This window comes from Salvelinus sp. IW2-2015, linkage group LG19, assembly GCF_002910315.2.
Source record: "Salvelinus sp. IW2-2015 linkage group LG19, ASM291031v2, whole genome shotgun sequence".
NCBI lineage: Eukaryota > Metazoa > Chordata > Actinopteri > Salmoniformes > Salmonidae > Salvelinus > Salvelinus sp. IW2-2015.
The window spans coordinates 1,501,434-1,521,165 of record NC_036859.1 but is presented as its reverse complement, the minus strand read 5'-3'; the positions used below and the strand labels follow the sequence as shown (position 1 = coordinate 1,521,165).

General features: G+C 43.9%; 1 protein-coding gene and 1 pseudogene across 4 annotated transcripts; both read left to right on the top strand.

The window, feature by feature from the left end:
* LOC111979531 (DNA ligase 1-like) overlaps positions 1-1,029 on the top strand; it is a 30,347-nt pseudogene extending 29,318 nt beyond the window's left edge.
* A 7,222-nt stretch (positions 1,030-8,251) lies between these two features.
* On the top strand, positions 8,252-19,347 carry LOC111979456 (myelin protein P0). 4 transcript variants are annotated; one of them, XM_024010013.2, is made up of 6 exons: positions 8,252-8,482; positions 10,300-10,466; positions 11,209-11,422; positions 11,617-11,746; positions 12,318-12,366; positions 18,993-19,347. In XM_024010013.2, exons 1-6 carry the CDS (start codon positions 8,437-8,439, stop codon positions 18,993-18,995), a joined length of 609 nt encoding a protein of 202 aa, XP_023865781.1. In that variant the 5' UTR covers positions 8,252-8,436; the 3' UTR covers positions 18,996-19,347. The 4 variants fall into 4 exon arrangements, with proteins under 4 accessions (XP_023865781.1, XP_023865780.1, XP_023865778.1 ...); XM_024010012.2 differs by lacking the exon at positions 18,993-19,347 and adding an exon at positions 17,726-17,818; XM_024010010.2 differs by lacking the exon at positions 18,993-19,347 and adding an exon at positions 16,617-17,347.
* The last annotated feature ends 385 nt before the right edge of the window (positions 19,348-19,732 follow it).

The window sequence follows — 19,732 nt, the reverse complement described above, 5'->3', positions numbered from 1 at the left end:
TTTTACATTTAAATTCAGCTCGTGCCATGCTAATTTATCTTTTTGCGACCCGCGGAAACAACTTTGAAGTTGAGAACCACAAAATGTAAAATCCTCAAGTTGCGGCATGCTCTTTCAACAGAGCTTTGTGATTATTATCAGATGTAGTAGGTTACAAATTCTGCCTTTTTGGATATACTGTTAATTAAATGTTAGAGAAAGACCCCACTAATGATTCAGAACATTTATAATCATATTTGTCTTGGTAAAATGTATTTTATAACACAAGGAAGTGAAATCTCATCACCAAAGCGCTTTTTCCACCCACTCTGGGCAGAGTTGGTAGACACTCTATTCTATAGAAGGAACCTACCTTCAGAGACAGAGGGTGCATCCATATTGCACCCTATTCCCAGGCAAAAGTAGTGCATTAAATAGGGAATAGGGTGCCCGTTTTCTTTCATATAAATACATCATTCTAGATCTATTCTTCCCCCCCTCTGTGTTTCAGCTTCTCCCACATATATACACACAGTACATTTTATTCTACCAATTTTGGTATTCTCTGTTTATCCCCCTGTAATTTGATATAAATTGGCCCTCGTACCTTCATGGCCACCTTATCCTCAGCTTCCAATTGGCTCATTCACCCCCCCCCCCCCCTCACTGATTTCTTTGTTCTGTCCCATTTCAGATTGCTGATTTGTACAGGGAGCAGCAGGTTGTTCAGAATTAGGGAGACAAAGCTGACCTTGAGGACTGCTACTGACCTCATCAATGGACCGGCCAGTCGCCAATGACTCGGGTGAAATCTCAATTTGTACATATATTTWAAAAAAATTATGGTAAACTTGAACAAGGCTCTGTCAATGCAAAAAAAAAAATGTTTAACTCTGTGGCTAGATCCAGGTGCTGGTTTAGACTCTGCCAATGCCATGATAATCAACATTTTGTGTGTGTTGGTGTTGAGCCTAAGGCCTATTTCTGTAAACGTATACTTAACAGCATAAATAAAGGATGTGTTCCACAGTTTTCAATGACACAAATAAATCACAGGAATGACAAATGTGAATCAAGGCTTTGCTAATTTTATAATATCAAACATATTGGGTGTTGATTTTATCCTGTCCTAAGCTTCATTTTATCAATTGATAGTGTTGGTTTCCCGGACACAGATTAAGCCTAGTCCTGGACTAAAAACCGCTTTTTAATCCAGTTCTAAATTTAATCTGTGTTCAGGAAACCATCCAATACAGTGTAAAGAACGCCAAGACATTGAAGACATCTTTGAGAGTCACGTGTAATGCATATATATCTCAGTAACACTACCTCAAACTTGCAGGTATGCTTTACAACTTGTTCTAAGCATGTATGAGCCGTTATCCTTTGTCTTAAGGTTTATCGTTCATGCAGTGAGTGAAATGGAGATCCCTTTGTTGGTGTCCTATGAGCCACCTGGTGCAATAATGATGAGGAGTTGAGAAGAGTTGAATAACACTTGCATAATCCTAGCAGTACGCGGAGACTTGAATACTGTCGAGGAGGAAACACAGCTCTGACTTCCCCCGAAGTACCTCTCGTTCTTACAGGTTCAGTCCAGTATGGGCCGCATCCCAAATGGCAGCCTATTTATGTCATAGTGCACTACTTTTGACCAGGGCCCATATGGCTCTGGTCAAAGGTAGTGCACTAATATAGTGAATAGGGGGGCCATTTAGGATGCCCCCTACCAAYGTGTGGATGTCAGAATGTAAGGATAAATGCCCTTCTGTTTTTCCCCATTACACTATTGAAGGCAAGGTCAACTCTTAACATTGCTGCTCACCAGTGGTGTAAAAGTCCTTAAGTAAAATTAAGTTTATTTTTTATTATATTTTATATAGCCCTTCGTACATCAGCTAATATCTCGAAGTGCTGTACAGAAACCCAGCCTAAAACCCCAAACAGCAAGCAATGCAGGTGTAGAAGCACGGTGGCTAGGAAAAACTCCCTAGAAAGGCCAAAACCTAGGAAGAAACCTAGAGAGGAACCAGGCTATGAGGGGTGGCCAGTCCTCTTCTGGCTGTGCCGGAAGTAAAACTACTTTAAAGTACACTACTTAATTTTGGGGGGGGGGGATCTTTACTTTACTATTAATATTTTTGACTACTTTCGCTTCACGACATTCCTAAAGAAAATAATGTACTTTTTACTCCATACAGTTTCCGTGACAACCAAAAGTACTCGTTTACATTTTGAATGGGTATCAGGACAGGAAGATTGTCAAATTCATGCACTTACTGTATCAAGAGAATATCCCTGGTCATCCCTATTCCCTCTGATCTGGCGGACTCACTAAACACAAATGTTGTTGGGAGTGTGCCCCTGGCTATCTGTAAATAAAAACAAGAAAATGGTGCCGTCTGGTTTGCTGAACATAARTCATTTGAAATATTTTTACTTTTACTTTCAATACTTAAGTATATTTTGCCAATTACATTTACTTTTGATACTTAAGTATATTTAAAACCAAACCCTTTTAGACTTACTCAAGTAGTACAAGTTTTACTTGAGTCATTTTCTATTAAGCTATCTTTACTTTTACTCAAGTATGACAAGTGGGTACTTGTCCACCACTGCTGCTCACATTGATTGTGTCCTTGGAACTGAAGTTAATTCTAGTCTACCCAATAAGCYGTACAAAAATATCTCGACTCTAGGTTACAAATATTGACAATTTCTCTCTTACGCCAAATATTACAGTACAATACACCAACAGTGTGTAACAGTACACTGTGACATCTCAACAGTTCACCAGAGTCAAATTAACACTCCCACACAAAACAAGTTTCCCTGTAGAAACATTGCAAAACACTGCAACAAGAGACATGCGATTTCTTTAAGACATTGTTATTATGCAGAATATCAGTGTGACATTTCTAAATGTACTGTGCATGTGCAGAAGAACAAGGACAAAGCAAGGGGAGCGCCTGGTACATTATAAAATGCAAACGGGTTGACAGCTCAAGGAGCAGTAGAAAACAGATGCATTTCCCAGCCTGCATTAGACGAAACTCCACAAGTCAGTAGACGGAATCAAGAATCAATCCACTACAAGAAGACGCAGGCCAGAGAAGAGAGTCAAGGACACCTGGTCATTATAGGAAGTACAGCGGATTGTAGAGTTCTGGGAAGCTAGTGAGATGCCATACACGGTGGTTGTTGTGTCTGAAATGCCACCCAATTCCCTATATAGTGCGCACATCTGGTCATACGTAGTGCACTGTGCAGGGAATAGGGTGCCATTTGGGCCACACACCCAGAATGAATGTTGCGGCGTGCATGTGGAAGTGAGTGGGCTGTGATGTGACCTGTGCTTGAGCTTCAGTGTCTGCTTCTGCAAGGGAGGAGGGGGAGGAGAAGGGCTGCATTGTGCCAGCCTGGGCATGGAAATGTAGATTTTCTTGCCCTTTCCCATCTGTTTATGTCATTGTGTTTTCTCTCTCTGCCTCTACTCATCTCCACAACTTTCCCTTTTTCTCTCTCTCTCTTTCTCTCCCTCTCCTCCTCTTTCTCTGCATGTCTCAACATGTGGCTTCCTTTCCAAGCTAGCTCAATCGCGAATAAATGGCAGATTTCGATTTGATGCTTGTTCTCTTTCACATTTAATTAAATACCTGAAGCAAGGAAGAAGCAGTTAATGTTTGCACGGTGGAACATTAGCTATTTATATAAGCTATTTATATTATATTTTAATATTAGTCTCTGGCCCCTGTTGGCGTTGCTTCTGATAATTAAAAATCATACCTGAAACTAGGAAGTAGCTGAACGTTTGCGCAGGAGAATATGAGCTGCAGACTTCTCTGCCCATGTGTTGTTTCAGTGCAGCAGCAGCAGCAGTGTGTTGTGTTGTGGTGTTGTAGACCGAGGCGAGGAGTGGGAGCTGGTGTTTAGTGTTTACGGAGGGGCAGCTGGCTCAGATCATGTGCCTGCAGGGCAGAGTACCGCTCTGCTGTGGTTCTGYGGCCTCAATCTCTACAGAGGCCTGGGTGGATGTCTCAAATGGCACCCTATTCCCTTCTTATAATGACCAGAGCCCTGGTCAAAAATCTTCCACTATGTAGGGAATAGGTCGCCATTTGGAACGCAGGCCTGGTTTCCACTTATAGCATCTGCCTGATGTTGGTTCAGATTAACTAACCTGCTCCACTGAGTCCCCCCACCTGGGAGCTGCTGAACCAAACTCAGGTTGTGTCCCAAATGACATCCTATTCTCGTTATAGTGCTCTCCTTATGACCAACAAAGCTCAAAAGTAATGCACTATATGGTGCCATTTGGGAATCATCCTGCCTCTCACCGCTGTTTATTATGGTCTGTTGATACACATGATGGAGTAGCTACATACCTACATCCCTGACGTAAAGGAAAAGAAACTGACACATCAAATCGCATCACTGCTCAGTTCTGCTCACAGGCATCGAATTAAATGGAAATGTTGTTTCCGTAGCTTGTATTCCCCGTGGTTCAGAGAAAGAAATAGCGGTAAGGCCGGGTAGCAATGCTGAGATATTGGCTGAAATGCAGAACCTCCTGAACACTGTTATGGATTGCCCCAAACTGTTTAGATTTTGTTTGGTGCTTGGCAAATAACGGTTTTCACCTCCTTTTGTCTCCTCTCCCCTTTCTCCCACCCAGCTATCTGTCTTGCACACAATACCCCCTTTCTCAACCGTGAATAATGTGTTTGTTCTCCTCCATCGCGCCTTCTCTTTTCATCCCTGTCTACCCCTCCATCCCTTGTTTGGTGCTCTCTGTGACATCTCGGCCATGCAAGGACACGAGGGAGCGAGGGAGGGACAGGACCGTCCATTGTCTTCTACTGAACCCACGGAATATCAATTGTGTTTTTCTTCAGCCACAGGACCACCGAGCGTTGGCCAGTAACCTTTGGATAATGGTTTTGATGATGTCATGCCAGCTTTATCACCCTGGTTGAGTAGCAAATGGCACCCTATTCCCTACATAGTTCACTACTTTTGACCAGAGCCCTACGGCTCTCAAAACACTCGCCAGAGTGCCATTTGGGATACACACAGCACCTGACATGTTTTTTACACAGTCTTCACTGGCACTTTTTCTGTAATTATACCAAGACCCTATTAAGCCACATCTTATTTCTATTCATATTCTACACCTATTCAAATAATGGGGAGACTTGCAGTCTCTTGTCTGGAGAACATTCTGGAATTGCCTACTGTTTGTTCGTCGTGGCAGGTTTGGCTGGTTACCCTCACCCTTTAGCTGCAGTTTGGGAGCAGAATCTGGGCCTCTTCACAAAGCGTGTCAGAGTAGGAGAAAGGATCTACAAGCAGGTCCCCCCTGTCCATTTAATCTTAGTCATTATGATCTAAATGGCTAAACTGATCCTAGATCAGCACTCCTACTCTGAGAAGTTTTGTTAATATGGGCCCAGGGTGTTTATGGCTCTTGTGTTGTGATTGGTCCACACCGGTGGTCGTTTTCCCAAATGCTGGTTGGCTTAGGCCTACACTGCTGCTCCTCTCTTCTCCCTAAGGGATTGTCTGCTCTGCTGCGCTCCATTGGATCACTTCCCTGGCCATTAGCTTCATGACCTGATGAGTACTGTGTCCTCTGGCCTCTGTTTCCCCCTCTGTCCTCATGGCCAGAGAATGTTGTCTGCATACCAAGTGGAACCCTATTCCCTATCTAGTGCACTACGTTTGACCAGGGCCCTGGTCAAAAGTAGTACGCTGTATTGGTAATGGGATGCCATTTGGGAGTCAGCCTCGGCGTCCCGCCCACCGCCACCCACCAGCCCCCTCAAGACGCTCCCCAGATCACTCCAACCCGGCCAGTCCAAGACATTCCACTGGTGCTCATTTGCCAACATGCCTGGTTATGAACCTTCTGTTACACACAGACACTGTAGATGGCGAGCCTATTGAGCTGGTTTTATTCACACGGCAGTAGAACCCAGGAGGGTGCTGCTCCTGTAATCCACTCTTCTCTTCCATCTGGGCTAAGGCCTAAATATGCGTCCCAAATGGCACCCTGGGGCCCTGGTCAAATAAACAATAGGGTGCCATTTGGGATGCAGGCTAAGAGTTAGCCCTAACCTCTTCTCTCTCCTGTGTTATTTAGAGGTTGATGGTCTCTCTCTCTTTACTGCAGGTGGTTTTATAACTGCCAGCAGAGGGGCCTTTCGTTCTCTTTCTTCTCTCTCTCTTTCTCTCTTAATACAGCAGTTGTGTGCCAAGGCAATCTCCGTCCTGCCACTGCTGAAGACTTTGGAAGTGTGCCATGCGCTCCCTCCACCTGCCTGCCAGGTTTATAAAATATATCCTGTTTCCTTTGCCTTATGGCAGCCTTAATCATTTAGGAGATACACAGAGATAGTGTCTGCCACTACAGGTTGGCAGATGGTCTGTTGTAGTTAATTGATCCGTCAGTATGGTGTTCGGGTTTTTAAGCTTAGCCTACAATGAGTAGCCTTGTAATATGTAACTGAGTTTAGACTGCATGCTGCCAATCTTGTACAGGATCTGCGTCCCAAATGGAACCCTATTCCATATATAGGGCATTGCTTTTGACCAGAGCCCTGGTCAAAAGCAAAGTTGAGCACTATATAGGGAATAGCGTTGAGCACTATATAGGGAATAGTGTTCCATTTGAGATGCAACCCTGGTCTGATGGGAAGACCAAATGTTCTGATATAGAGAGTAGAGCTGGAGGCCCAGCGGATAAAAGGAATGTAACATTAAGCAATAATCTCAGCGTGGATTCAATCGACCCACCATAGATAAACAAATGCATATTTATGTCATATGACAGGTTGATGGATTGTGGGTCCTCCTGGAGTGGAAGGCTTGGTCTCGTACGTAGAGCCCCCTTCTCTGGTGTTCTGTCTCACCCTCTCTCTCTTTCTCTGTCTCTCTCGCTCCCTGTATTGCCATTTGCGCTCATGTCTGTGTCTTAGTGTCCTCATATCAATCTATCTGTATGTATATGTATGTATATATATGTATACACTACCGTTCAAAAGTTTAGAGTCACTTAGAAATGTCCTTGTTTTTGAAAGAAAAGCAAATGTTTTGTCCATTAAAATAACATAAAATTGATCAGAAATACAGTGTAAACATTGTTAATGGTGTAAATGACTATTGTAGCCGGAAACGGCAGATTTTTAATGGAATATCTACATAGGCGTACAAATGAGCTTTTCTTTCTACAACAAGGAAATTTCTAAGTGACCCCAAACTTTTTAACGGTAGTGTGTATATATATATATATATATATATATATATATATATATATATATATATATATATATATATATATAGCTGGTCTCTCCCTACTCTCTCTCTCTCTGTCGGTTTTACAGGATTAAGTGGAGTAGGCGCTCGGCAGAGGGAGGCGGGAGGAGAATACAGAGCTTTGTCTGGATGGAGAGAGAGAGAGAGAGGGAGGAGGTTGAAGAGGAAGAAAGCGCCATTGACAGACAGAGACACGCCAGGCACCCCCTGTGCCCCTCTCCCTCTCGCCCTCCATTGTTTGACTGCTAGACGTCAGCAAACAGGCAGGAATCCGTAGAGAGGGAGGAGAGAGAAAGGGAGAGAGGGAAGACTTGGGGCTTTGTTTTCCATCCCTCTCTCCATCCCGGTGAAAGTGCAGGGAAAGGAGAAACGGGGATGGCGGGAGGAGAGGACAAGACGTCCCCACACACACACATTTTTCCCATCCATGTCATATTTACACACATTGTATGTACTCACACATCACATCTTACACATCACCATCAGCCCTTAGAAATACAGTCTGTATAATGTGCATACATCCTATGCTCTCACACAAGTCATTTACATTTTGGTCATTCAGCAAACGCTGTTATCCAGAGCGACTTACAGTCCATGCATTCAACTAAGGTGGGTAAGACAACCACATGTCAGTCATTGCAAGTAAAAAACGTCCCACAATTATGCAGCTATCAGCAAAAGCAGTGGTAGTAAGACAATAAAGTAACGATGCTCAGGAATGCACATGATGGTGTCATATAGTAGTGTAGATTTGTGTACATTTGACTCGAGCTTTGACTGCCACTTCAGTGAATTTGATCAGTATCTTTCTACAGTACGTTGCTTTTCACTGCATCTCAATAACACTCTTGAATGTAAAAAAGTGTTTTATTTTGGTCTTCAATGGGGTTGATTGTTTGATTTGTTTCAATGAGATTGGAGAGAAAGAAAGAGGTGGAGAGAGGGAGGAATGGTGCCGAGCAGTGGGGAGCGAGGGGTGTGGTTGGTTATAAAACCTGGGACATTGTTGTCCTGTTGTGATGCCCTCTGTCCTGGAACCCTGCACCCTTCTGTCCTATCTCTCCATCACTTCATAGCGGGACTCTTCTGCAGCATCCAGTGAGGTCTGCAACATCACTTGGAGAACCCAAAGAGTCAGGAACCATGCTGACCATTTTGGCGCTAGCGTCGGTCGTACTCCTGGGAATAGGTAAAAAGTCTATTTCATTTTTCATAATATATCCCTAACCTTAGTCCTAACCCTAAGTACAATGGTTAATTACAATACTTGTAACACTGTAACTATAGGAATAACTACACAGTAATAAGTCCACTGTAATGTAACTTGTTATCGCAAATATTTTGGGGGGGATTTATGGGTAAAAAAATATATACTTCTAATATGTTAATTCTATGTTTAATCCTTCTGATCTGCTTTAAAGTTGCACGTGAAAAGTGTTGTCTTGTTTTTATCATCATCTTGAGTTGAAGGTTGAAGTTCACGTAGTATCGGTGACACAATTTGAATTAATAGCATTTATGATGAATGATCTCGTATGCTTTCTTTTTATATTATTATTAAAATCCTTTCATACATGCTTGGTATTTCATTCCCAGCTGTACATTAAACTAATCCCGTGGGTCACTGAATCTGGTTGACTCTGGGTTCTGCGTTATTGCTGCATTTCTTAATGAATGAATTAAAGGGAAAGGAAGTAAAGGAAAACCTGTGCAGACGATTAGTCTTGTAGTACGCTGTCGTGCGGATGTTATATTGTTGTGACTATTATTGTTATAAGTACAGCGACATTTTGTTCTTCATCCCGTGTTTCTCTTATACAGAGTTAATTCCGTAAGGCTCACAAAGTTAAGATGAGGGCATACATTTTGGGACTCACTCTGAGACTGTGTATTGACAGTGTTTCTACACTTGAGTAGAGATCTTCCTCCCAGCTTTGTCAAAATGTCATTAAAAACGTCAAGTCTTATTCGATTGACAACTCCTGTGCTGGCTGACATGATTTATTGAAGGACGCTCGAGTTCCGAGCTGCATGTGAAAATATGAAATGTGCATCTTTACATTTCTGAATGTGATTTGTGTGTGAGTCAGTATCTTGGGTCAAAATCTTGAATCAAACGGAATACCCAATACCCCAAAGTAATTGATGATAGCAATGTTTGTAGATGCCATTACATACTTGGTGGTGGTTGTTGTACTGCGATACTAATTGCATTCACAATGGAAGTGATATTTTGATTTTATGGCAAATATAGAATTGACATTCATTTTTCAAGAACACAACGTAGATAAATAAGCTATTTATATTCTGTGGGTAGTTATGTTGTACTTTTCAGTTCATATCAACGCCAATCCTTGCTGCATGCTATCATTGCACATGTTCATACCTTATTGAACCTTGGATAAATAGTGGTTGTGTGTGTGTGTGTGTAAAAAGGATTGAATGAAAGACTTAAAAAGGCTTTGCAGCTGAAAGACATTGAAATGAACTTGAACATGTTTTCCTCTTGACTGTCTTTTTATAGTATATTAAATGGCACATCGACAGAAGAATAGTTTTAAAGGTTGTGTTTGTTTAATGCTATGAATACTCCACAATGGTCTACTGGAACCATAGTCTGGAACAAACCCTTGCAACTAAAAATAAAAACACTTTTCTCTGCCGTACGTCCCAGGCGCACATTTTGTAAGTGTGTAATGCATATTTTTCTTATTTAACCATGTCCGCCCCAGTCCACTCTATCCTATTGTCTGTTTTCATAGTATGTATGTCCATTATATCCCCAGAATAGTTTTGAAGCACGCAGTAATGATCTTTCGCGTTTATATATTTTTTATTGAAACCAACATAAACATTTACAATGGAAACTTACATATAGGCAATGGTACAATGGTATCTTGGAGGTAACAAATGGTAATGGTTCAACCCAGGAAGTGTGACAAAGGTAATTATGGACCACGTGGGTGCTGATCTTTCCTATTTAACCCTGTGTCTTAACCCCTATAGTGCCCCAGCAGTCTGAGGCCATCGTCATCTACACGGGCTGGGAGCGACACGCCCTGGTGGGCTCCGACATCCGTCTTTCCTGCTCCTTCTTCTCCTGGCGCTGGACCTCTGATGACGTCACCTTCTCCTGGAGCTACCGGCCCGACGGTGCCAGGGACGCCATCTCTGTACATATATCCTCTCCTCTATCATTATCCTCCTCTAGCCTCCTCTATGGATGCGTCCCAAATGGCACCCTAGTCCTTAGATAGTGCATTGATTTTAACCAGAGCCCTATGAGCCTATTCCTTAAATATATTGCACCCTTTGGGTCCTGGTCAAAAGTAGTGCACTACATATGGAATAGGGTGCCATTTGGGACACGAACCTATCACCTCTTTCCCATCTCCTTCTCATTCCCCTCATCTCACCCGGTGCCAGCTCTTTAATTTCAGTCCCTCGCACCTTATCTCCATCTTATTAGCTCTCTCTTCTCGCTGTGCCTTGCCCTCCTTGGCGCCCAATCTCACCCCCCCCCCCATATCGCCCTCTCCTACTTTCATTATCTCACTCTCCTTCTCTCCTCCTCTGCCTTCACCCACCTCTTGCCTCTCTCCCTCTGAAACGATGTCACCCCCTTCCTACTCCCTCCTGTCCCTTTCTCTTCAGCACAGTTGTTTAGATCTAAATGCTGGACTTAGCTTACAAGCTTCTTCTTTTAGCACATTCCATCTGTACCGTATCTAACAATTCATGTCATCTTTAGCCTAGATGTAGTCTGGTCTCAGATCTGTTTCTGCCAACAAAAATGTTGCCATGACAGTTCCATGAGGAGTTGGTAAGAGAGCAGAAACAGACTGGCATCCAGGCTAGCCTAGATGTAAAAGCAGACAAGAAACTGAATCCCTTTTACGGTCTTCCGGACTCCAGATCTTCCACTACACCGGTGGAGCTCCCTACTTAGACAACAAGGGACCCTTCAGAGACAGGCTGGAGTTTGTGGGGAACCCTGGTCGCCGGGACGGATCCATCCTGCTCAAAAACCTAGACTACGGAGACAACGGCACCTTCACCTGCGATGCCAAGAACCCACCTGACATAGTGGGACGCGCCTCCAGTGTCAGACTGCTGGTCTTTGAGAAGGGTGAGAGCATAGAATCACTAGCCTGGGTATCGATCTTGCCACTCGTTGTCATGCCTGCACTCCTTGCATGTTTGCCATGACAAGGAGTGGCATGAATGCACGAACTGATCAGGGACCAGGCTATATAATTACATATAGAATCCCTAGAATGCCAAGTAGACAGTTCTTGTTTGGCCTTCTCTTTTCTCACTCAGTTCCCATCCAGGCGGGCGTGATCACGGGGTCCATCATCGGTGCGGTGCTGGGTCTGTTGTTGCTGATCGTTGTCATCTACTATCTGATGAGGTTCCTGGTGGCCCGTAGAGTCTTCAACCTCAGTGTCAGGTCAGTGCCCCTGTGCCTCGGTCTAGGGCCAAAGCCAGAGCCCATCCCCGGCTTGGACACCTGTATGGTTTAGCTGGCACTAGGTGGCACTCAGTTCTTTTTGTTCGTAAAGGTATTTTTCAGATTGTATTGAAACAGATAGAGAGAGAGGATGACAGTGGGGGGAAAGTTGTGTCGAAAAATGTTGCGCAGGCGGTGGCAATACCGCTACACCACACAGACCACAGGTGGCACTAAGTTGACCGCTAATCAAGTTCTACAGTCAGGCTATGATCATGCAAATATGACGAATTGAACAGACTTGGAACCTCTGACCCTGGCAATTCTCATGCGTACACTCACTATGGCTAACCTGGTATTGCAATGTATAATTTCCATGGTAATTTAGTTCCATTCTAGTTCTGTATCTATGATCTTGTCTCCTAACCTTCCATGGAGAGTCAGTGCTGATTCTGTTCTTTGTGATAGCTACAAAGCAGGACTATACTGTAACAGCAACAGTATATTGCTTTGACCACTGGGGGGAGAGGTGTGACATCCACCTGACGTTGTTCTCTTTTGTTTCCTCCAGCAAACATGGAAAGAAAGGGAAGGGTAAAGAGGGATCACAGCAGAGACAGGCAAGTCCTCTCGTCGTCGGCTCACTCACAACTACACAACGACAACAACAGCAGCTCACAGCTACAGCACACAAGTACCGTACAGCACAAGTCATGTAAGAGTACAACACATATATGACAGCTCATACCATAACAACTTGGCTATACACAGCCACAGAACCACACTTCAGCACGGTATTGTTAGTAAGAGCGCCACAGAGCAGGCGTTATTGCACCACCAAAGCAAACACATGTAATAATCCTCTCCTGCTATTAAACGAAACAGTCATCGAGTGTTGGAACGCTTTAAATCCAGTCAGTCGCCCAAAAGCTTAAGAGCTAAATGACCGCCCATCCCCCACTCTTATATCCTTCCTCCGTTAGTTTTACTACCTCCTCAAGGGCCAACAAACACAATACAATGGGTAAATAGTCGGGGGAAGTTCACCCATTTTTACGTGGCCTTTTTTTCACTTTTTTTGTGGTTGTAGTTGATTCCCCCCCCCCCCCCCCCATATCGTGTTTTTTTATATTTTGTTTAATTACAGAGAAAATTGGTTGAAAAATGTAGCTGTCACCACTTGCTACATTGACTTATAATGCAATATGCAAATATGTCTTAAGCATATTATAAAACATTCTAAAACACTCCACACCAACTCATATTACACCAGAATCACATTCTGAATGATGTCTGCACAATTTTTGGGAGAAAAAAAAAATCTAATTTGCCATGTTTTAATGAGGCTGTTTACAACAACGAAAATATGCAAATATGGTTTTATGGGACAATGATTTTTTTTTGGGGGGGGGGGGATTTTGTGCAGAGACATCATTCAGAATGGGATTCTGATGTAACATGCTTTGGACACATTTTCACAATGCATTGTAGTCATTAGCAAATGATCTCAGCAAAATGTGTCTACTAATTTTCTCTGTAACAAAACAAAATATTAAACAGTTTAGGTAATCAACTACAAGACAGTGAAAAGGCCACATGTAAAAATGGGTGAACTTCCCATAACACCAGCCACCATTGTGAAATGGCTGAGGCAAGTTCGTGTAGTACAGTAATTCGATTCCCTGTGAATGGAACTGAGTTGCTCTCAGTGGGAGAGAAAGTAGAGAAAGAGGGAGACCTGCTGATTCTGAATCAAATGAAAATCACTGGCCCTATTATCGGCTCACAGTTATCCCAAATTACACTGAGTCACACTGGGGATAAGTGCAAGGCTAGGGGGTGGATAGCTCTAATGTGCCTCCCAAATGGCACCCTATTCCCTATGTGTATATATATATATATATATATTTTTTTTTTTTTTACCTGTATTTAACTAGGCAAGTCAGTTAAGAACAAATTCTTATTTTCAATTATGGTTAACTGCCTTGTTCAGGGGCAGAACTACAGATTTTTACCTTTTTACCTTTTGCAACCTTTCGGTTACTAGTCCAACGCTCTAACCACCACGCTACCTGCCGCCCCAGGTAGCAGTGCATATAGTGCATTACTTTTGACCAGAGTAGTGCACTATATGGAATAGGGTGGCATTTGGGATGCGACCTGGCTTTTTGGTATTACCGCTGGTTCCTCCCAGGTCGAATTAAGTCAAATGATTTTCTATACTGTGAGAGAGAGATTCCATGTCAAATCGAATGATGATGTACGCTGCTAAATGACATCCTAGGGTATTGATCAACTCACTAAGATGTCTTCATGGAAGTAGTCAAGCGTCTAGGGTTGCTAAATCCTAAACTCAACTTTCCCAGGTTTTCCAGAACCAGGATTTCTGGAAAATCTGAACATTTTGGGAAAGTTTAGGCAATTCTTCAACACCACAAGGGACAGTTTGGCGTGTAGTTAGTTTCCTCACAGTATTGTTTAGGAATCAATCAGGCATGCAGCTGGCTGGGGTCTGTGCAGTATCAGAGGTCAGGGGTTATATTCAGGGTTTACTTCTGTCTACCTCAGCATTAGAGTGCACTGTCATTCTCATCTCCCCWCAGCTCTCGCTGACTGTGTCCAAAATGGAATCCTATTCCCTATACAGTGCACTACTACTTTTTTTTTTACCAGAGCCCTATGGGTCCTGGTCAAAAGAAGTGCAATGGGTTGCGTCCCAAATGGCAAGGGCCCTGGTCAAAAGTAGTGCACTATATAGGGTGCTATTTGGGATGCAGGCATTGTCACATGACGGATTGTCAGGTTGCACTTGAGTTGCAGTCAGTTGCACAAAATGCCTGGAGGTTGGGTGCATAAATTAATAATATATCTCACAGTCAAAAGGACAATTGCTGAAATTCTGACAGTATTGTTATATACACAGTTTCACCATGAGAAATTCATTTCATGGTGCGGGGAAAAAAAAATAAAATGTGCAAAACAGTCTGCTCCTCACTATGGCTCCTCTCTTTAAAACTATGTATGTAAACACATTTACAGGGTTTTCATATATTTGTCAAATGTGCTGTTTAATCCAACAGGCTTTATCTACTTCCCAAATTGCACCCTATTCCCTACATAGTGCACTACTTATGACCAGAGCCTTATGGGCCATGGTCAAAAGTAGTGCACTATATAGGGAACAGGGTGCCATTTGGGAAATAAACAGGGTGTTCCTCTATAGGGTTTACTTGCACTTGTAAAACATGCCGTTTGATCGAACTGGCCTTATTTAGCTCTACGCTGACTCCACCCAATCTGTATCAGCCACTGTACCTGGGTTATTTCTATTTGCTGGGCTTGCACAACAAAGCTGCGAGAATCCCATTGGCTGCATCCCAAGTGGCGCCCTATTCCCCATAAGGCTCTGGTCAAAAGTAGTGAACTACATAGGGAATAGGGTGCCATTTAGAACGAAACCACCATCATGTGGCATCTTCGTTCACCATTACTCCATTAGGGGAGGGAGGCAGAGTGGGAGAGAGAGTATTAGTAGCTGACTACCCTGGAGCCTGGAGCAGCATACAGCACACAACAGGCTGTGCTGGAATGATAATACAGTGCACTCGATATTGATCCCAGCGAACACACCGTCCGCACCCATTCTCTCCATTCCTCCCTCTCACTCACTCACTAGCTCATTCACATTCCCTTTATCTGGTCCCTCTCTTCCCCCTTTCTTTTCAGTCTCATCCTCTTTCTCGTCCTCCCTCCTTCTCCTGTCTGTCTATCCTTTGTCTTTTCTCTCCAGATGGCCGTGAGAAGCCCCTGTCTTTCTTCCTTCCTTCCTTTCTTCCTGTGTTTTCTTGTTCTGTCTCTCTCTCCACAGGTGAACAGCCAGTTCGTTTTTGGATCCATATTCTGCTTAACTGATCCGTCCTCTGATCAATCTCTACCTCTACCTGTCTATATCTCTATTTAGTAAGGGACTTACCTAACCACCTTCTCTGCCTGCGTCCCAAATGGCACCTTGTTCGCTATGAAGTGCACTACTTTTGACTAAGTAGGGCACTATATAGGGAATAGGGTGCCATTTTGGACGCAGTATCTGTCTATAGGCACTGTAGCGATAGCCATGCACTTGACCTTTTACCCTTTCCACAGAAGCCCAGTGTCTCTTCATGTAAGCGATTGCTTTTCAGTAAAGTAATTACATTAGATCGCTCTGACATTTCCTTTTCACTAACTCAGAGGCTACTTTCCTCTTGCAGGTGGCCTCTGTACCGAGCCCTTACCTTCCCAGTCTTCTCCCTTGCTCCCATGTCCTTGGCTCCAGTAAGATGAGGGTTTGCAGAAATATGTTATTTGTTGTCATTGTCATGGTCCAGTTGGTAGATCAATGTTTTTGAGTGAACTGGTGCATGTCTGCGTGTTGATTGGTTAAAGTTGACTCAAAGCTGCATTTTATTAAGACACCTGCTATGTTGGAAATAGATGTGTGGCAGTCCTGTGTCAGATGTTAGATCTGACTGTAGCAGTCCTGTCACTCTGTCCCTAACTCATCGATGCCTGTTTTGTCACCCCTTGCAGCCCTGGAGACCACCCCCCGTCACTTGCCTCCCCCTTACCTCCTAAATATGAATCTCTTTCTCTTTTTCTCCTAAATGTACCTCTCTCTCTCTCTCTCTGCTCTAATGTCAATACCTCCCTCCCTCCTTCAATCCTAATCCATCTGTTTCCTCATTTTTAACATGCCCATCGACCTCACCCATCTCTCCCCGTGCTAACACCACTTCTCTCCCCCTCCCTCTTCCCCTCTCTCCTTTCCCACACTCCTCCTTTCCTCCTGAAGTGACTCCTCTCCTCCCCTGTTCCCTCCTCCTCTCCACAGGGCCCAACTCTCTCCATCGGAGACCCGTCCAAGCTGAAGGCCGCCGCCTCAGAAAAGAAGAAGCAGGAGTCGCGCAAGGATAAGAAATAGGATACGGGGAGCAGAGAGCTAGAGCCCCAACACACAGCCCAGCCCAAAGCATTGAGACAGGCAGAGAGAGCAGGAACAGGGGACTCACCCAAGGGGGAAGGGCCTGGGAGGGTGCTGATGACCATCGAGCTGGAGCTCTCCAAGTGGGAAAAAGAGGGGGAGGGGAAGAGGGGTGGGTCCGCCTCAGCCAAATCATCCAGTTTCCTGTCCCTGTCCAAGCTCTCCAAAAAACTGACCCTGAAATAAGTGAATGAGAATCATACTGGAGAGGGAGGCAGCGGAGGACCTTAAGGAGGCAGTCTTAAAGAACTGTAAGGTGGTGTCCCAAATGGCTCCATATTCCCTACATAGTGCACTAAATAGGGAATAGGGTGCTATTTCGGAGGCAGCCTAAGTCTGTCGTCAACAGTATATTCTTTCCCACAAGATCTAAGCCTTTACAATTCAAAGTATATTCATCGAGATCTCAATGCCACACTGGGGTGAACATAGACACAATAGTGATTAAAAAAATATGATAGCTCAATCAATGGAAGTGAAACACTCCAACTACTACTGTCAGGTCATGAAACATGCCATTTGAACCAAATCAAATGGCATCTGACTGCTGGTTTGATGACAAAATCTTTAAAGCTATTCCCAAGTTTGCCTTTCATTCTGACATCTTAGATGTGATGCAAGGCAGTATTTCTCTACTACGCCTGTCCGACACACATCAGAGAGTCCTGGCTACAGGGACCACCCAATTTGTTATTTTTTGTCTGTGTCCCAAATGGCACCCTATTCTCCACTCAGTGCACTACTTTGACCTGAGCCCTATGGGCCCTGGGGAGAGGATCTGTCAAAGTTTGACTTGCCCTCACACTGACTGATGTCTTCTCTTCTTTCTCCTCTCGTCTTTCACTGGGAGCACTTTTATTCTGACTCCTCTTCATTAAAACTGTAGAAGTTTCAAAAAAAAAACGTTGAATGCTTACTCTTTCTCATCCTATCTTTTCTATCTCTCTTTTCTCTCGTAGATTTTCTGAATCTTATTTCTCAAAGACTCGACTTCCTCCCACTTGACTGCTTCAGCTTCCATGCGCCGCACCCTTTTAGACCACACCCCTTTCCTCCTGCCCCACCTTTTGATGCTCTTCTCCCATCTCATTAAGTCCTGACTATAAAAGATCAGTCACACGAAGCGAAGCAAGAGTAGTCCTACCGAGTTCAGTGTTTGTATGACGAGGAAAGAACATACAACTCATAACCCATTCAGCTAGCATCAAGCAGAGACCAGACCAGACCCAGGATAGACATGCAGTGTAACAAATTGACCCACCAGGCTATTGTATAGAGAATAGAGATACAAATCACTACAGGGAGAGGTCAAATAGTTCCTGAAACTTCTGTTAATGCTTCCCGCTGCTCAGTGCTCAATCGGATCAGGTGTGAGTGGTGTGAAGAGTTTGAGTGCACCCTGTGCTGGACGAGTCAGAGCGAGGGAGAGAAATATGATTCCTAGCTCTTACCTTGTGTAGATGGGTTCAAATTGAAGTTCATATCGCCGGGGTGATTCACTCCCTTCACATTTGAGCTAATGGAGGCCGTAGTGCTGCGCTGCCTTTCTGTCGCCCGCAAGCTGGAGGCTAGGTTATTCCTGTCTATAAGGGTGTAGTTGATACAGGCTTACTGTAACAGCTGCAATTTAAAGCAGAGTAGGAAAAAAAAGCCCTGTTTGTTTGTGTCTGAGAGGGCATCCCAAATGGCCAGCTACTTCCTATATATTGCTCTACATTTGACCAGGGCCCATAGGGCTCTGGTTAAACATAGTGCACTATATGTTGTATAGGGTGCCATTTTGGACGCCGGCTGCTTTGACTTCTGTGACTGAGTCCTTGAAATGACGTCACGTTGACAGCCAGTGGACATTCTCAGGCTCTGACAACAAAGGGATACTCCTCCTTTCTACTCCTCCATGTTATTTTGGTCCCGTTAATCCCTTCTGCACATTTCTCCCCCCTATTTTAGCACTTGCTGGTAACTGGATCTCTCTATCTCTCACGCACGCACGCACACACACACACACACACATACTGTCTTTCTCTAATTCTCTCTCTCTCTCTCTGTGTCCTTTAGTGACGCTAAGCTATGTTCCCTCATAGACTACCCAATCCACTCTACACTTAAGCCGCTTCTATCTAGCTCTATCAGACAAAGCCAGACCCCATCTCAAACAAACTCAGCAATTCTTTTTTTCTTTTCTTTCCTCTCCTCCTCCTCCTCCTCCCTCTTTTTCAAACTCAGTGATGGACACCTCTCTCCTCCACCCCCCTGATCACCAGCGTCCCTCTCACTCACCCACCAATGCCACCACACCCCTGCACGTTCGTTCACCTACCTTTTCTGCTGGTTGGAATGCCACGTCGCTCTCTTCTGCCCCCTATTGGCCAGGGATGGAAACTGGGCAGAATCATCCATGTTATTAGTTCTCATTGAAGACTTTAATCTAGTTATAGCTCTCTGCCGGTCGCAAAGGTGCGTGTTTTATGTGTGTCTGTGTGTCTAGTCAGACTGTCATGTCAAACAAAAGATGATAAAAACACTGTTACATGCATGTCATTCTAAAGTAAAGCAAATAATGAGACATTTTACTGAACAAGTGCAAAAAAATGCTTGTTTTCGTTTGAGGGAGGCAGATATGTGATAGTGTCTTCTTATGACATTTTATCACATTGATGCCCTTGTTTATGGAGGGGGATCTGTGTGGCTGTTTTTATTTTGGTGCATATTTTCCAGGGGCGGAAAATAAATATTTGTTCTTTTGAGGTGCAAGCTGCATGGGGCTACAGGAGGCACTCGCACGGTGAGGGAGATGATGATGATGATGATGAGGAGGAGGATAAGGGAGGTTAACTTCAGATGTTGCTGGTGGTAATGCGATTGGAAAAAAATAACAGGTTGTTGCTGGGATGAGGATACTTTGGAGAGAGAGAGAGAGAGAGAGAGAGAGAGACGTATCTTGTGTGTTAAGCCAAGCCAAACAT